Below are 18517 nucleotides of genomic sequence, written 5' to 3'. Positions count from 1 at the left end.
GCAAGGGTTTGTAAATGCAATCAATGCAATGGAACATTACTTACAATGTTTTGTAAAGGCAACTTATACAATGGAGCATTACTTGCAATGCTTTGTAAATGCAACCTATGCGATGGAGCATTACTTGCAAGGGTTAGTAAATGCACATAATCCAGGTGGAAGGCTTTGTTTGCTGCATCAGAGTTTGCATGCAATATGTTTGTGCTTTCCGCGGCTTAGCTAATACCTTTCTATTTCCTATGCGGGATACATCTGTGAATCTTGTCATATATTTTGCCTGCTCAATCCTTGGCTCCTACTTGTAAAGGTTTTGGAGATGAACAGTAGCGTGTCTGGGATACGGTTACACACAATTTGGGGTGGATTGCCACTGAGGATACTCCTGTGAAAGTGGCAATAAGGTTTAAAGTGTGTTGCAGGTAGAGTTCGAGTGGAATTAGTAATTATTTTTTCTTGAAAGTGTTCTGACCTGTGAAGTGGAGCCAAGATCCATCAGTGAGGATGGGGAAATTCTCCTGTGTGTCATCAGCCCCTGGGCGATTAGAACAATGGAGATATGCACGGTTCCTGGGGTGAAACACAGGTTTACTGGGAGTCTTGCAAAGCAATGGCAAGAGGGTCATGCAGGAACGATTAGGAGGAGTTACTTTTTAAATGCTCACTGGTGCCCTCCAAACCATTCATGTTGAGGTTGAAGGATGGTAACTAACAGACCCCCAATGGTACCCCTTTATTTTTTACATTTAAGCTGCGTTGGCCAATCTCAATATTTACTAAATAAAGGTGTGACAAGTCCAATCAGGTTATAAAATGTCAACCAACATCCACATTAAAAGATTAAGTAATGCGGATGTCAAACCCTGTGTAAATAAGAACGCAAATATGTATTCCCTATCTTAAATATCATGGCAATCTTTTTTGTGTACTTAACACATAAAAGTTTGAGAAAATCCCCCAAAGGAAAATTATTTTTAAGTGCTTCAATAAATAGACAAGGGATCGCCAATTAACATGGATTAATGTGGGGAGCAAGATTATCAATGTGAAAAATGCCAACAAAATTAGCAAGTGCAGGTCCTGGTTCTGCCGATTGGCATCTCGGGAAAAAGGTGTCCAACCCAAGAGCACCCGCTGTCAAATGGCAGGACCAGGTTTCACCAAGTGGGGGTAGCTTCACGAGTACAGCGTTGGTCTCTGACATGAGGGCAGCCTGCACTTCACAAGGTCGAAACCTGCGCCAGAGCCACATTAGCCTTTCATCCTTCTGATGTCAACTGCCATTCAAAATGGGGCAATAATAGCACCTGCTTTTACAGCGCTTAAAGCGATGGGAGTGCAGCATGAAGCACTATGTAAGAACACAAAATTATTGCTTTCCCTTTTGCAAATGTACATTCTAACTTAATTGTTTTTATTCTTTATTAGTACCCATCGAGGGGGGTGTAACGGCCTCCCAGCCAATGAGGAGGCTAGGAACGGGGTCCTTACCACACAGGGAAAGACGCTGCTCCGAGCAACCTCAGAGCGGGAGGCCGCCATCTTCCCTCGCCGGGAACTAAGGTAAGGGCTCTCCCTGTGTCCCCCCTTTTCCACATATCCGCTCCCCTCCCTACCCCAAACCCTCTAACCTGTGCTGCTCTGTCCCTTGCTGGCGCTAGTAACAGGAATGTTCCCGGCGCATGTCTGCCACGCAATTAGCCACCATGGAAAGGGAGAAGGGACTAGGTGTAGTCCGTTCTCCCGTTCCCAGGCATCCATTTTCTTTGTTTACCTTTTTTTTTGCATTTCTTAATGGCCGCCATGGAAAGGGAGAATGGACTAGGTGTAGTCCCTTCTCCCCGATCCATGGTGGCCTTTTTTGTAACTTTTTTTCTCGAGTTGAGAAATGGCTTTCACGCCGTTTCACAACTCAATAAAATTACTATTAGTACCCTGGTACAACGAGCCGGGGTACTAATAGGAATAGAACCCTCAAGGGGGGAATTACCATCTGGTAATGCCACAGGGCTTATGTTAAAGCCCTCACTTTGCTCAGGCTTATAACTGACGCCAGACCGGTAATGCCCCCCCCTCCTCAGGCTCTATCATAATTATAATTGTTCTTTTATAACTCCTTTAATACCGGAACCAGTAAACCGTAAACCACCAATTTATGAACCCTAGGCAGAGTAGTCTATTCTTGCCTATTAATGTGTGTGTTCTTTAATTTTAAAATCATATTTTGATTTTCTTTTTTGTTTTTAAATTGATTGTAATCATGTTGTTGATTTGTAATATGTGCCATTTACAATGTATGTGTCCAATGCTCTTCTGCCCTTCGTTTGATGGTGTTCTTAATGCATATTTAAAATTAACAAAAAAAGTAGGAAGTAACGAAGAAAAGACCAACAAGCAGCAAGGCACAGTTAAGGTTAGATAAAGCTGACAAGGACTCAGTAGCTTGACATTGCTATTTGAATTGCTGTTTGGCTATTTTTCACATTTTTGGTGATTTCAAAATCTTTGATTTTTAATGATGGCTCATTAGGTGTGAGGCATGTCCTCCGAGGCGTGAGTACATGGACGAGCCGCGAGCCTTCTGGAAAAATCCCTCTCGCATAGACACCAAGGGCCTGATTTGCAAAGCATTTTTCAACGGGATTTTCCCACTGAAAAACGCTTTGTAAATCCAGTTCCAAGTCTCAATTTGAAGCAAGTTCCGGGTAAACTCTAGAACTTTTTGGAGTAAGGCATCCCACAGAGTAAAGCCCAAAGAGGGCCCACTGAGAGTAGGGCAATGATAACAAGAGCCCAGTTGGTTCCTGGCCACAGGACTCCAGCGGACAGGATGAGCAAATTACTCCTGAGCACATTGTGGAGAGAATCCTTCTGAAACACCGAGGATTGGACCCCACTGCAGGGAATGCCAGCGGTCTGAGTTCGATGGATGGTGCTCCATTGAGCAGGACTTACTTCTGCAGGTCTTCTTATCCGAATTGAGAGTGAACCCTGGGTAGCATCTGCAGAGGTAGGACTCTTCTGCGTTAACACACTCATGTTGACAGCCGTGACTGGACAGAGCGCAATAGTCTGGCCCTGAGTGGGGAAACATAGAGACATCCGTACATCAATACGCAGCGTTACATTAAATGATGATTGCATGTACAGACTGCGCCATCCAACTCTCTCCTACAAACATCAATATTAAAGGCTGGCAAGACATGGAACCACCCGACTCCCCAACAGCAACCGGCAGGGGTTCCCGTGTTGTTTACCTTTATTGTTTGAGGTGCATCACTAGATTAACCTCTGTGCCTCGAGATCACGAACGTGGTAAAGTCTGGTATGCAAATGTAAGCGCCTGCCCATGTCCTCCCATAGGAATAAATAACCCCGGAGTCAACGTCAGTCACAAGTTCAAATCGCTGCATGGCTGACTCAGCCCTTCATCCTTCCAAGGTCGATAAATTGCCTAAAATCAGTTGGGTAATGTTAACACCTACTGTGACAGCACTTGGAAGCCTGAGGAATCTGGTATTAATCACTACAAAAACGTGACAATATTACTCTGAGGGAGAGTGGTGATGAACGGATGAGGGGACAAACTGGGAAATGACATGGGCCTTCGGGTAATGTTTTTAAATTATCTTTGTGGCATTCTCAGCTCCTTATGGATTATCGTCTACTTGCCTGGGATTACCTCAATTTAAGGTGCAAGAGAATCTGTCAGCCTCTGCAGTGACCCCACATTCACGACTGGAAGGATCTATACCCTGGAACATTCCTTTAGGATTTGTCTTCAATGACCATGAATTCCCTCTTGACCAGACACCCTCTTTTCCTCTTTTAGCACCAACGGCTACCATTATTACAGTGAGGTTGGATTCTAAACTGGACTGGAATGTCAAGAGGGATGATGCTGGGGAGACCATTGGCAGTGTGGGTCAGGCGGTTCTGGGAAACCCCAGGTCAATGACAGTGGCCAATCACTGCCCAGTGGCCACGTGGTTCAGGTGTCTAAGCTACAAATTATCAGCACTAATGCACATTGTCAATTTATTTATCGAGCCCCCCCCCAACAAGGGTGAACCCAGATTGCATTTACCACACAATGCAGTGCACCTTGCCCTTGCATGGGTTAATATTTCATGAATTGTGGCTCATGTCTGTCCTTTCTGTTGAAGGAATTAGTGCATAGCATACAACACATTCTACATAATCTAACCTATTTAAAAGGCACCACTATTGAGGTCTGGTCACTCTACGAATTTAACCTGAGGAATAAGAGATTAACAATATCTAGGTTTTCATTGGAAGAGACTGTGAATCAGTAAGAATGTGTGCCAGGGTAAATTAATAATGCAAGGGCTCACTAAGTAGGCAGGTCAGGTCCCAACAAGAATTATTACCAGTCTGTCCTGGCCCAACTGATAGGACATTCTCACCACAGCTGATGATACCAAATGCATTATTATCCCGGCCCATTGATATGCCTGTTGCTGAGCTTGTGGTAGTAGTAGCATATTCCCTAGCTCCTAATTGACAAAGCAACTACTGAAAAATCAAGTCTGGGCAGATGAGCAATAGGAGCCTCCTTACTGCGGCAGGTCTTCAGGTCTGGATTGAGAAGAAAGCCTTGGCGGCATTTGCAGACGTAAGACTCGTCGGTGTTGACACACTCATGCTGACAGCCATGGTTTCCCACCGCACAATAGTCCACAACTGAAAATCAAACAACCCAGAATAAGTAAAAAAAGCAGGAACGTGATCACATGATGCATACGGCTCTACAACAAAGGACCGCGGGTGTGCAAAGAACATGGCATGTTTTCACATAGAGCGGCAGGAAACCTGTGGGCCCTTATAGGGATTGGTTGATAGATCAGCATTTCAGCAAACATGTATCAAGGAACATGAGCTAAAGAAGAGGGCTGTTCATAATGATGCACTGTGGCCTCATTATTTTTCCCCAGATTTTTGTTAGTTATTTCCATTTATTCCATTTATTTTGAGTGCAGTTTACATTGATGTTTATTATGCTAAATTGGATTAAAATCGTTCATATCCGTTTAAATATTTAATTATGTTATATTATCCCTAGGAGCGGGGAGCTGTTTTGCTCAGATGACCTAGCATCAGCTGCCAACAATTATGCCTAAATCTAGTTTGCGTAACTAAACCAGCCTGCTTGGTCTTGCCCTTTACAGTGTCGAATTAATCCCTGTGGAGGCCACTAGGCAGTCAACATTTCGGGCCCCCCTTGCAAACAATCTCCGAATATGTTTTTAATTTTACCAACCAACAATTTTAATAAACCAATTTCATTACAGTCTGTACTTTACATTACTTTTCATTACAGTCTGTACTTTACATGTAGGTAGTTTGCACTGGATTCTTTTACAAACTGAAAGCTGCCAGAAGATGAGGTTTTAAGAGACAGACTGTAATGCGAATCTGATGTCTCTGGTTTATGTACTTTAAGTTGTTAATGGGTACATTACATTAATACAGTATTTTCTCTAAAGAGTCTTTAATGTAACGTTTTGGTTTCTTTAAGCTGATTTTTTTCCTATCTTTTGGAAACAATTTAAGAAAGCTTGATTGTAATTTTCTTTCAAGATCAAATCAATATTATTTTGATTTGTTGTGGAGGGCCCTTTAAAAGGAGTGTGGCCCATAGGCCGGTGCCTACTTTATCTATTTGGTATTCCGGAACTGGCCCTTAAGATCACAGTTATAGACAATATAAATCACTGATGTTTTATAGAAATCAGTACATACCCGCTGCTAGTAAGGCAGTTTGTTAAATGCACAGAAAGGCCTGCCATCTCTACAAACCAAGATGGCTGACCTAAACGGACACCACATCGCCATCACAGAGCCTAAAATACAACAGGAGTTACAAACAAAACTGCTGGCCTCTTACTTTCTAAGCTCCCCATTTTACACATGCAGCCCAAATATATCAAAACTGCAGCTAGCCATTCCCATATTTACTTTTCCAACAGTCATCTTATATGGGTCCAGTGAAAGTATTGTAACCAAGTCTGCCTTTGTCTCCTTGAAAGTGGTCTTGCGTTCTGTAATTCCATTTATATCAGTTCCATAGGAAATGGATTCACCCTTAATGCGATGCAAAATTCTCAAAATTCCCAAAGCCCGGAAGTTCATGCACTGTTGTCAGTGTCAGGCGATATCCTGAGACCGTCCTCCATTCTCAAACTCTGCTGTTTCAAGTCCCTCTGACTTCCAGGGGCTCTGGGTATTTCCCTGTTTTCTTGCACCATCGTCACATGTGGATACGTGGCTCCTGTTCTCCCACTTGCAATGTTTTACGCCCCTTAAAAGCTCTCCATACAAACCAGCATCTCATAACTTTGGATATTGTTGCAAAATGGCTGCCGAGAGGAGACCTTATTGATATCTCAGGGCTTAATGTGATGTACCTTGTACGGCAGTAGGAAAGATGACCGTGCTCTCATGTGCTGCGCTTGCAGTATTGTAAATATGTAGCGTGTGCTGAGGAGTGGCATGTACTGGTGAACTCTGATTACCTTTTTTAAAGTCAGTTTGTACCACTCGACCACTAAAATAGTCTTAATTAAGCAATACTCCCCAATGCGAGGGGCCTTACTGGCCGGGCCTTCAACAGGATTCACAGTGGCGTTACTGGCCTGTAAAGACGCTCGCTGAGGGGGTTATAGCTCTTAGTACCCCGGAATAACTGACGGGGAGCACTGGAGTGCCGGGTACTCTGAAGAGTGGGAGGAAGGTCGGCCATACAGGGTGATGCCAGTGGGTGAAATGATGGAAGGATGAGTAGGGAGGCAAAGTCAGAAACAAGGTGGTATACTGGGCAGAAAAGTAGTGGCACCTGGGATGCGGAAACCAGTGTGTGGGTAGGATAGAAGGTCAATGGAGGGTGAGTGGGGAATGTGTAGTGAATTTCTGGATGTCGGGCGAGGCCATGTTCAGTGGGGCCTGGTAAAGGTGGCAGAACAACCATGCAGGAGGGGCAGACGGCCACTGATGTGAGCTGAAGTAAGTGCACTTGCGAGCCTTGGGATCAAGAAGGTCCACAGATCAGGACATGGTATATGCTTGGCAGTGTGGCAAGTGTACTAATTGCACAAAATATGCAGAGATGACATGAGGCTTATGTTCTACTTACTTTACCAAGTGCAGTCCTGGTTTTGCATATATCTGAGCTGCGCCACAGCTTCATTTTAGATTCCCTGCAACTCCACTACGCACCTTGGGCTGTGGAGTTGCAGCCACTGCTTTTTATTTCCTTAGAAGTAAACCTGGAGCAGACACGTTTGACAAATAGACACACATTCGAAGTGCCACCGTTTTTGACCTGTTATGTTCAAGCTAGAGAGTAGCCTGAAGCGTCCCTCCTACAGCTTTCTACAACCTTTTGGGGGCACATAAGGAGGATACAGCTTTCCCTTGAGCTCCTAATATAGGCCAGTGTCCAGACAACAGACACCTTTTTTGCAGCAGTGTGTGACTCTCACAATATCAACGTGTACTTCCGGTTCACTGCAGAGTCCTTTGGAAACAAAGTATTTAGTAGAACGGTCCTGTCACCCCTCATAGGACAACATAAAATCCAGACAAACAATACTCTTGGCTGCACCTCAAAGCTTCGGTAGACTTCCCATCTGGTGTTTCATTCTTTTATGTTGCAAAATGGCCGCCTTTGGCTGAGGTATGGATTCCACATACATTACTTTGACAATCAGAGTGGGAAAACATATGTGGATTATGTGAAGCACACCCTGTTGCTAATGTCAAGGAGGATTGCCTACTACCTGACTGCGCATGACGGGGATATATTAGACCTGGCCTAGGCCTCTCTGCAAGCGGGCGGTCTTTCATTACATGCAAAATGGCACATGTGCTTGAGCGGGTACTGTGCTCATAGCACCAAATAAGCTGCTCGTCGAAAAGGCGTAGGACACAGTGTACACAAACATCTTTTCGCAGACCCCAAAACACTTATGAGGTACTTTTGAAAACAGTGGAAATTGCATGCAGGGGACCGTCAACGTTTGCACGCACGTGCTGTTGGGAAGCCTGCGTGCAATTTGGAACATATTATAGTGAAAAATGTGAAGAGTGAAACCAGACAAAATTGCCTTTACTCTTGTGTCTTATTCTTAGCTTTGTAAAAAATGAACGTCTGCAAATTACGCTTTGCAGCCACTGCCTGTGTTCATTTTTTTACAAAGCTGAGAATAAGACATGACAGTAAAGGCAGTTGTGCCTGGTTTCACTCTTCAATTTTGCACTATACTATGTTTCAAATCCATTCGGTTTCTTATGGAATCCGCCTGCTTGTGAGCAGGTGAGGAATCCATTTGTTTTACATCTGCATAAAAATCTCATGCAGGCGTTAAATGCGCTCTTCCAAGGCGGAGGAGAAAAGCAGCGAAGATGCGCATTCTGCTTTGTGCTTCTCCCACTCGTTGAAAGGGCATGAAAATGAGATGGAGTGCAAAATAAAAGTGTAAAAGCTTTGCGCCTCCATTAGTGAGTGCAGAGGAGAGACGCTGTCACCTGTGTGCAGCGAGCCTTTCAGTCAGTCAGTGGGCGTTTTCTTGCTACAACCAGCGTTAGAGGTGGTCGGCATAAGGAGAGTCACCAGCGCGCCCATAAATCCTCCGGCAAAGCGCAGATTGGCGTTAGCGGAGAGGAAAGAAGCTGTCAACTGTGTGCTACCAGCTTTTCAGTCAGTGGGCGTTTTGTTGCTACAACCAGCATTGGAGGTGGGTCGGCATGTGGAGTGTTAGCTGCACCGTCCATAAATCCTCCAGCAAGGCGCAGAGCGCCGCGAGCGCAGTGCAGGGTGAAGAGTGCACAGCGCATTCTGGGCAGTCTGGGCGAGGACACGTCCGGTATACGTCTAACACCTGTTCCTGCTCCAGGAAGTGTGAAGTTTAACTTATGGAAGCAGCTCGAACCTCTACTGCAGAACGCAGAAAAAGCTCTGATGGAGCTCACACAGGATCTACCTCTGCCGATGTCTCTAGTTGAGGCAGGGGAAGAACAACTAAAAGCTCTGGTAAAGACGAGGAGATGTCATGACCAAGGTACAAACATGACTACAATTACAAACTGTGTTCTTCTGGCCGGGGGTGGCCCTTCATACTGGCCAGTGGGGAGGGATGCATGGATGCGGCTTCAGCTGCGCAGGAACCTCAGACCACGTTGGAATTAGCTGAGGACACAGTGAAAACTCCTATCGCCCCTGGGGGTTTAACAGAGTCTTGTTTGCACACGGCCCCCAGGTTCGAAGATCGTGATTCCGTTGGAAATGAAGTCTCGTTTTCTCCTTCTCCGGAAAGAGAAGGAGAAAACTTCGTTAAACTATATGAGAACATAAAGCTTGAGATGCACGGGCCATACAGCTATGTTGGTATTGATTAAAGAAAACAGGGATAACCTGCTCACAAAATTGGAAGGGTGGTATCCCAGCCAAAGGGCTGGTCAATTAGATGTTATAGACCTCAATTCCCAGACAGCAGTGCCTGTGACTGCTGTGAATCCCCCTGGTGGAATGTGGAAGGAAGTGTTGGACGACCTACCGTTATGTATGACAGATGAGGAATTGTTCCCGGTAAACAGTCTTTGGAGCTCTCAGAGCGGCAAGAGCTCTAATACTTACCTGAAGACATCCAGGTTCCATCCAATGTCATACCGGATTGCATTAATGGCCCTAACATTCTAAAGAGGAATGCACGACCCAAGAAATCTAAAAACCTGAAGTGTAAAAAGAAGTCGGGGCATTCCTCCCGTAAATGCCTTAGGAATCTAAAGCAGTGGAAAGTCTCCAGTTCACCCCAATCTACAAGAAGAAGAAAAAAGTTAAAATTCAAGAGGAAGAGGGCCCCGTAGTTGACATGGTCTATGTTCCCAACACCCGCCGAGTAGTAAGACCACAGTGGATTGTCAGACACTGCCAGTGGAGAAATTGTCTGATGAGACCAATGTTATATCCGTATCATCCAAAATGATTTCTGGGCCGATTACTATTAGTAATGACTTTGTAGAAGGGCCCGGGTTCTCTACTTCGACGACTACGAAAAATTTCCATTTCTCTTGTGAGGGAAACTGGGCATTCTCGGTCTCGAACTAAGGTTCCAGGGGGCTGGGTCTGCCTTCTTTTATAAACTCTGACATAAATGGTCCTTGCCTCAAGAATTGGCCTGATGTGGGACTAAAAGCGCCATACAGCGTATTGAGGGGTACAGTGCAAGTCTCTGAGAATCGTTCTTCAATTTTGTCTTCAAACTGTTTAATGCTCCACACTGACAGATCTAAGACAGCCAAATCAAATAATTATTTTGAACAATTCTTTAAGACACTCAGATTGGAGCGAGTACTTCAGGGTGAGGACTCGGATCTGTTGAACAGATCAATGCACTGTCTCAGAAGTACCAAACTTAAGATCTATTTTGTGCAGCTATATTGAATTGGTCGATTTTAGTGATGGCCAATGTACAAACATTGTCTTCGTGATTATACCCTCCAGGCTAGTTTATGAGACTATTCTAAATTAATCTGGTCCTCTAAGGGTTAATAGGTTATGATGTTACTCCTGATTTTGTCAAAAGCAAGCTGTCTGTCACCTTTCGGTGTAACCTTAAATTAGAGGGAGGTATGAATATGTTTATTCATGTGGGAGGACAAGTGGGGAAACAAGACAGGTCCAGTTTTTAAGTTGTAATTCTCAATCTGGAAATGTTGACTGGTTGTGGGATGCAGGAATTTTGAATGGGCCTCATCAAAGGGTGCAAGGGGCGTGTGTAGTACACACCGTCACTAAAACGTGCCATGCGGAACTCCCACGACTTTGCTCAACTTTGTGGTAACCCAGATATAGGGAGCCAGTTGACGCAACATGAGATCATTTTAATTCAAGAGTCTTGGCTATTGAATCCCCTTGTAATGGATGGGTATGTTATTTTCCATTAATCTGCGGAAAATGGGGAATACGGCCGCCGGTTTGGGGGTTTATTAATGGCTAGTAAAACCTCTATTGGTTTCAAAGCCAAAAGCGTTGATGTAAACATTAGGGTTGCTCTATGTGTTTCACTGGACGTCCCTCATGATCTGTCAACAGAAAGAATCTTAATCCTTAATATTTACTGTCATAAGCAGATCATGGCATTAGAATCTTTTTTGGAATCATTATATGGGATACTACGTGATTGGAAGGCAGTATCGGGCCAGGGTGACACAGTGCTGGCGGGTTATTTAAATTCTTATTGCAATGGGGATATGCAGGCTCCGGTGCACTATAAGCCAACAAACATAAACAAACATGTTGGTTCACTCTATTCCCAATTGATAATACGAAGCCCAGTGGGGAAAAAGTACACAATGGTGATAGGTGTTCCGCCTTTGCTGATACTTTTCCATTTGATGGCTGAAGATTTAAAATTAGGGGTGATATGCCCATGGGATCCACCTGAAACATAGGTGTCTCCTTCTCAATACTTGATTATATCTTTGCCACCAAAACATTATTTCAAAAAAGTGTTAATTTAACTGTTTGTTCATCACAGTACAGTGATCATTGCATTTTATTTATGCAAGTTGAAGTAATCCTTAAACCAGCAGCAAAGGGTGGCCCTACAGGTCCTTTAATAAACATGGCACGCTCGCGGGTTCGGTGGAATGCAGTTAATACACACAAATGAAATTGTGATCTGTGGCACGATCTTCATTCCGCCACGTAGTCATGGAAGTGGAACACTTTCAATCTTGATCGCTTTTAATTATATTAATGGGAAAATTAAGAATATTTTGCCATCGCATCATAAACACAATATGGCACCTAAGGCAAAATCTTGTCATAGACACACTTATGCTAGTTTAGTGCATGAAAAGAAACTCGCCCTGTGAAAAAACAGAATGGAGAATTAAAACAGCGCTTTGGAAATTCAGTTAAGATGTGGGCGCTGGTAACAAAGGCCACTGAAACATATTGGAACTGCATTAAGCAACATGGATATTATTAATTGCAGCGAGATGGTGGGGCCATGTTGGAGGCTTTATCAAAAAAGTCAGGCATAAACATTTGGGAATTAACCCACCAGATGGAAGTGAGCCAATTTGACAAACAATTACATTCGGTAAATGAAGAAATGTTGATAATATACTTTGGAAAGCTCTATCAGGAGTCTGCTGGTGGCCACATGATCCCCAATAACATTCTGGATGTTGAATAGCACCTGGGTTTTGAGCGGAAGGATATAATGCAGGTCTTCCGCAAGGCCAGCGCTTCTCGAGCAGCTGCACCAAATCAGCGTACTAACATTTTATTCAAGTCAGATGTTGAACTATGGGCATCTGTTTTGTTCTATTTGTTTAGTCAGATCCGAGAGAGGTGTGAATTTCCTGTGAGCTGAGAGGCAGCGGATATTATGCTTATTTTTAAGCGGGGTAGTCCTCTAGGTCCCCGGAACTAAAGGCCTATCAGTATATTGGATGCAGACGGTAAAGTGTTTGCATCTCTGCTTCTAAAAGACCCGGCAAAATGGCCCATTGAAGTGGACAGGTTAGCCGAGAATCAGACCATTTTTTGGTCCTTGGTGGGCACACACCTGAATGGGTTTTTAGTCTGTTGCCTACAGGAAACATTGGGGCGGAGGGGTGGGGGCAAACGCAAAAGGAAATATCTATGTTGCCACCGTAGATTTGACCATGGCATTTGACTTGATTGATAGTAAGTAGATTTGGGTCAAATTAGCCGGTTGGGGTATAGCGGCAGGCCTGTTGAACATCATCATAGGGCTACACCATCAGGGAGCTTTGTCTTGTAAGAGTCACAGTTAGGGGAGTGATAGTGGTTTGCATTTTCGCACCCTGCCTCTTTAACTTTTACATGTCTGATATTGGGGAGTGTTTGGAGGCAGCTGATTTTATTCCCCCTAAAATCGATGATTTGGGCATATCTCTGCTTGCACACGCCAATGGTTTTTTGCTCATGGACAGATCTCCAACTGGACTTCAAAGCCTGGTAAATCCTTTAATAACTACGCAAGTGCTAATTACATTGAACAAAAAAAAAACAAAAACGAAAATCCCTACAATCAAATCCTCGCTTAAATTGTTGAGACATGCTTCGTATTTCAATAACCTTAAATTAAAGACGTTAGAATAATTTGTATATTTAGGCGTTCCTATCCGTAGCAAACCCAATAAAGCATTTGTTTGGGAACATCTACAGCACAAAGGAACGATTTGGCTGCTCAGATATGTAAGATAAGCAACACACTTGGAAAATGTACTTTGTAGTTTCTAGTTAAGATCTTTGTGCAGAAAGTCGCCCCTAAAATGGTCTATGGTGTTGAGCTAATGCAGTCCGTTATGCTTGAGTTTTTTAACAAACTTGAGGCGAGATTGTGGCGTTGTGTTTTAAAGCTCCCTAACTGCGTTCCCGGTGTTATAATTCAGTATGAATTCAGGATTAGATCCCTGAAGGCGTGTGCCAGATGGAGATTGTTAAGTTTTTATAGGATGATACTGGCACCAGCTGCAAGTTCCTATTATATGGATCTGAATGTTATCGCCCTGAGGAGGGAGAATAACGGGCTTACCAATGTTATCATTCAATGCGAGTCTCTCACAGGTGAGCTGAACTTCTTATCACATATCTGTGTAAGATCAAAATGGCTGTATATGAATGGGACTGGGTTGAAACTGTTAAAAACACTAATTTTTATCCGCTGTTTATATATTTATTTATTGGATATTTATAAAGCGCTTATACAACAAGACAGTGGGCCTCATTACAAATCAGGCGTTTCGGAGGCCGCCACCGTTGTTTCCGGACCGCCTGATCCCGACTCCTGCAGGCGGGAGTTGATGTTCCCGCCAAGTTTGACCTGGCGGGTTTAACACCGCCCGCCTGCAGGCGGACGAGGAAACACCAGCAGCATTACGAGATGCTGCCGGTGTTTCCATGATCCCCATTCCCATTGAGTCCCATAGGACGCAATGGGAATCGGGATTAACACCATTCCGCCTCTGTGATTCCCGGAAAACCGGGGTTGTAATGCACAGAGGCGGAATGGTAATACGAGTCCGGCGGTAACCAGGCGGACTCGTAATGAGGCCCAGTGTTTCAAAGCTGTGCAAGGCACAGGGAAGGGGAACAGGGAGCAAATAAACAATGGGAATGACAATGAATACATAGAAAAAGATCAGTGGTCCTATTAGGCTTTGTGACATTCGGAGCGTGCAAGTGCAGTGAAAAGAAATGAAAAATGAAAAAAGGGGCGGTGGGGGTAAGGGATATCACGGTCCCCTAGGGGAGGAAGGGCCAGGGGTGCATGTTGGGCAGGCAACAGGTAAGGTGAAAGGGAGGTCTACTGCCCAACAGATAAGTGCAGGGTGGAGGCAAACCACCCAAAAGGCGGGTGTGGCCCAGAGGGCAGTGCAGGGGGATGGGGTGCTGGGGGCGATTGGGCTGAAGACCAGCACCCTATTGGACTCTTGAGGGACCATGCCGCCAATCTCAGTGACAGAGAGGATGGTTAGCACGGGAGGGGGTGAGGGAAGGAGGAGAATAGAAAGGTCTTGAGTTGTTTGCAGAACTTGAGGTGTGTGGTTCAAGACGGAGAGGGAGAGGGAGACTGTTCCATAGGTGGGAGCCAGCTGAGTAGAGAGATCTGCCCCCAGCTTTCCACTTGGAGAAGCATTTAATCTGCAGAGAGTTGGAGCAAGAACATTGGAGGGATCTGGAAGGAGAGTATTCATTGCGAGAGAGTTACAGGTAGCGTGGACCCAGCACCCAGACAGCCTTGTGGATGATGCATAGGGTCTTGAATTTGATCCTTGTGTTAAGATGGATTTCTGAACTCTGACCAGGTGGGCAGAGGTTCAGAAGGCCAGCCTAGTTTCTTGGAACAGGGTAACTTTCTGGAGAAGCAAGAGTGATCACTGTAGCATTGACGGCGGTCAAGACTAGGTCTCAGGAGGGGTGAGGGTGATCGAAAGCCCACAATGAGCACACACAGTAAACAACACCACAAATGACTCTCAGGTGTATGTCAAAAATATATATACATTTATTAAAGGCCTTTTAAGTCAAACACAAAGTAATTCTTCAGCAGTAATAACAAAACCAACACAACACTAATCTAGCAAACATATATACAGTAACCAATGGCCCACAGGGATATTACTCAGTACAGTTCCAAAACCTGCAAAGAAAGGGGTTATATAGTGCGAATATCTCTGTGGCAGTCCTTCACAATTCACACCCTAGCTAAGGGGCAATCCAGTCCCTAAGACGAGTGGAGCCTTGAGCTCAAAAGTACTTTTGGTGCTCACGCACGCGATCGTGCGGTTAAGTCAAAACTGGGTCTCTTCAAGGGGCTAAAGCGACTCGGGAAAGTGGGTGAGGCAGTGAAGAATAAGTTCTCACTATTCGAGGAGGGTCTCCCCAAGAGGGCAGAACAGGATATTCAGTTGATACAATTCCAACAGTTGTCAATGAGCGCTTGTCTCGCATGTTGACTTTGTTGGTGGATCCTAAATTGACACATGTTCAGATTTCTTCATTCATTTTATGCACACACATTTGGTGACCCAAAGGGATCATGGATAATTTGAGTTAAGGGGCCTGGAAGCCAAATGTGAAGATCTAGAGAGATCTTATTTCAAGGTGAACGATTATGTGAAGGCTCACTTGCAAGAATAGTAGGAAAATCTGAGTCGCTTGGCATCACTAGAAGAATAAAGGAGCTAAAGGAATACTAACAGCCTCATTACAAGCCCGGCGGTAGCCATGCTGTTGAAACTGGCAGGCTGCCGCCGAACTTATGGATTTTTCTGGCGCCTGACTTCACAGACACACCGGGGGATTACGACCCCAGTGTTCCTGGAAGTCGGGCGCCGGTAAATTGTTAATCCCCATTCCCATTTGAGCCCCATAGGACTCAATGGGGAGGACAGAAGCACCAGCACTGTTAAAAACAGTGCTGGTGCTTTCATGAAAAGTCCGCGAGCGGCTGCAATCCCACCCACCAGGTCAGACCTGATGGGCGGGACGGCAACCGCCCGTAGACTCGGAGTGTGCCGGTCCGGTAACCACAGTGCCGGTAGGCTTACCGGCACCTTTGTTACCAGACCGGCACACTCGTAATGATGCCCTAAGAAACCATTTTAGTAAGAGAAAAAGGTTTTCATATCTGTTCATGTTCTTGTTGAATTCTTGTAAAAAGGGTACCATGCCTCCACATAAGGAAGGTGGAGGTGATAACTGTAATACATTTTATTTTTTAAATACACTTAAAAAATCCCACTGTTCATAAGCAAGTGTATGGGCCTTATTACGATGAAGGAGGTAGCCATGTCGCTTTTTGCAGCATGGCTACCTCCATTCCGGGTACTGGGCCCGGGTTCCCTGAATGGGGAAATACCGGGCCATTCCGACCTTGGAGGGCCCGGTATTTTCCCATTCAAGGAACCCGGACCCGGTCCATCCATTCCCATTTGAGCCCCCATAGGGCTAAATGGGAATGGAGAGCATGCTAACAACGGGCCCATTAATGACGGGCCCTTTGTTAGCATGCTGGACCGCTCGCGGGACCTGCTAAGGACGTCTGGTAAAACCAGGCGTCCTTAGCGGGTCCCGCAAGCAGACCTCGTAATGAGGCAGTAGGGGGTTAACGGGGCCGGCAGCTCTACCGGCCCTGTTAACCCCCTACCGCCTTTCTCGTAATGAGGCCCTATGTCTTTTGCAACAGGCGTAAACAACAGGTATTGTTGGATATGTGTCGTACCACCACGCATTTTCAGGGCCAGCTTTTGTTGTTAATTATTCATTGACGTATGGCTGTATTTTCTTCAATATTTCCTAGTGTTCAATGAGCAGAAAAAGGATCTTCCTTTTGTGTTGAAACATTGACACAAGTGAAAAGACACTTTAATTGACAAGACCACTTTGTCAGTTGCGGTTCAACAGTGAAAATATGTTGAACGTGAACAAATCCACAACCCTGCCTCCAGCTGACAAAGTGGAGGACATGATGTGGATATTCCTGCACCCTATTGGCACTTGGGTGGCTGCATATAATTCTGGCCTAAGCCTCTACATGCTACATGAGCACCATACACGTGGGCGTCACATACGTCTAAGTTCAGAGTTCTTTTAAGTGTCTTTGCTACATGTTTTCCAGAACAGAGATTTGCTGCGTTTTCTAATGGTCGAGCCAAATGACTTTACCAAAGATAAACTATACATTCATGTGTTGTCACACAGTTGAATATGGAGCATCCTCACACTGATAGTGTATGGCAAACACAATCACAGGGTAATAAATAGTTGCATGTTGCCACTGCCACAATGTGAGGTTTCATTCATTGAAATATTTAAACATCTAATTGAAATCTTTTGAAAAGTTCAGAGCAGTATCAGTTAGATTCATACAATAGAAGACAAGCTGATATAGGGGATATGAGAACACATGAAAATGAAAAATGCAGTTGCCATGGTTATCGGAGGCCGTTCTGTTCAATGATGTCACTGTGCCCATACACTGTTAATGGATCTGAGTGGCGTGTTTTAGTTCATAATCGATCTTCAATTTTCTATTGGGCACCTTTAAGCATTTAGTAGTCCAGCTGAAAGGGCCCACATCAGCATCCTTTTTGGTGCAGAATAGTCTCCTAAATTCCTTTGCTTCTGTCACAATCTTCATTTTTAATTCTCCAATAACTTGCCTGAATCTTGAGCAAATTATAATCAGGTACTGAACTGAAACAGTACGGCATGAATGGAGATGATAAATTGTCCGCCACATGAATTGTCTACTTATGGACTTTACTCGATGACCGATAGGGACACCATTCAGCAGCTTGAACTTTGCCTAGAGCAATATGTGTAATAGTCTGACTTGTCAAATGAACAGCAATTGCACACTCTTGTGCAACCTACCCGGACCTTAGATGGTAAGTGTTATCCAAATAGTTAGTAGTGTCTTCTTGTATGTACTTGATGATCATCTGAACAGATTGCCTATGATTGCATCCTGTTTCTTCTACACTTCCCATGATTGTAGATACTGACTAGCCAAGTATGTAAACTTTGGATAACATTTACCATTTATTTATTTCATGGAACTCATAAAGCGCTTGCACCTAGGCATTGGACAAAAATCACAAAAAAGCAGAAATTAGCAAGGGCGAACATTCTTAAAGGTTCGTACAGGAGACGAGATCTGTTTTTAAGAGAAGTGTGGAGGAAAATAGGAGCAAGGGCAGAACAAACGGTGTAGGGAATAGAATTCCAGTGTTAAAGAGCAAGAAGGGAGAAAGAACAGAAATGTGACTAGGCTGGTGGGTTGCGGGGGACAGTTAGGAGAAAAAGAGAGAATGAACAAAGAAACAGAGCGCGAGAGTAAATCGAGATAAGAAAAGAAAGCTAAGCAGGCACTAACACATAAATATATCTAAAAACAATGCAGGGGTAAAGATACTGAAGATGGGCACAAGACGATAGCCAACCTAGAAAGGC

General features: G+C 44.5%; 1 protein-coding gene across 2 annotated transcripts in view; it reads right to left on the bottom strand.

Moving 5' to 3' along the window:
- The window catches only part of MATN2 (matrilin 2), a 606908-nt gene that overhangs the window by 255412 nt on the left and 332979 nt on the right, over positions 1–18517 (bottom strand). For both annotated transcript variants that reach the window (XM_069621407.1, XM_069621408.1), the window contains exons 6-7: positions 4579–4701; positions 2953–3075 (exon numbers count right to left, since the gene is read on the bottom strand). In XM_069621407.1, the coding sequence (XP_069477508.1) occupies positions 2953–3075; positions 4579–4701 (246 nt within the window). The remainder of the gene's footprint in view (positions 1–2952; positions 3076–4578; positions 4702–18517) is intronic.

This window comes from Ambystoma mexicanum, chromosome 5q (assembly GCF_040938575.1).
Source record: "Ambystoma mexicanum isolate Mex_15411 chromosome 5q, UKY_AmexF1_1, whole genome shotgun sequence".
Taxonomy (NCBI): Eukaryota; Metazoa; Chordata; class Amphibia; order Caudata; family Ambystomatidae; genus Ambystoma; species Ambystoma mexicanum.
Note: the sequence above shows the minus strand (reverse complement) of the source record. Positions and strands in the feature narration are given on the sequence as shown.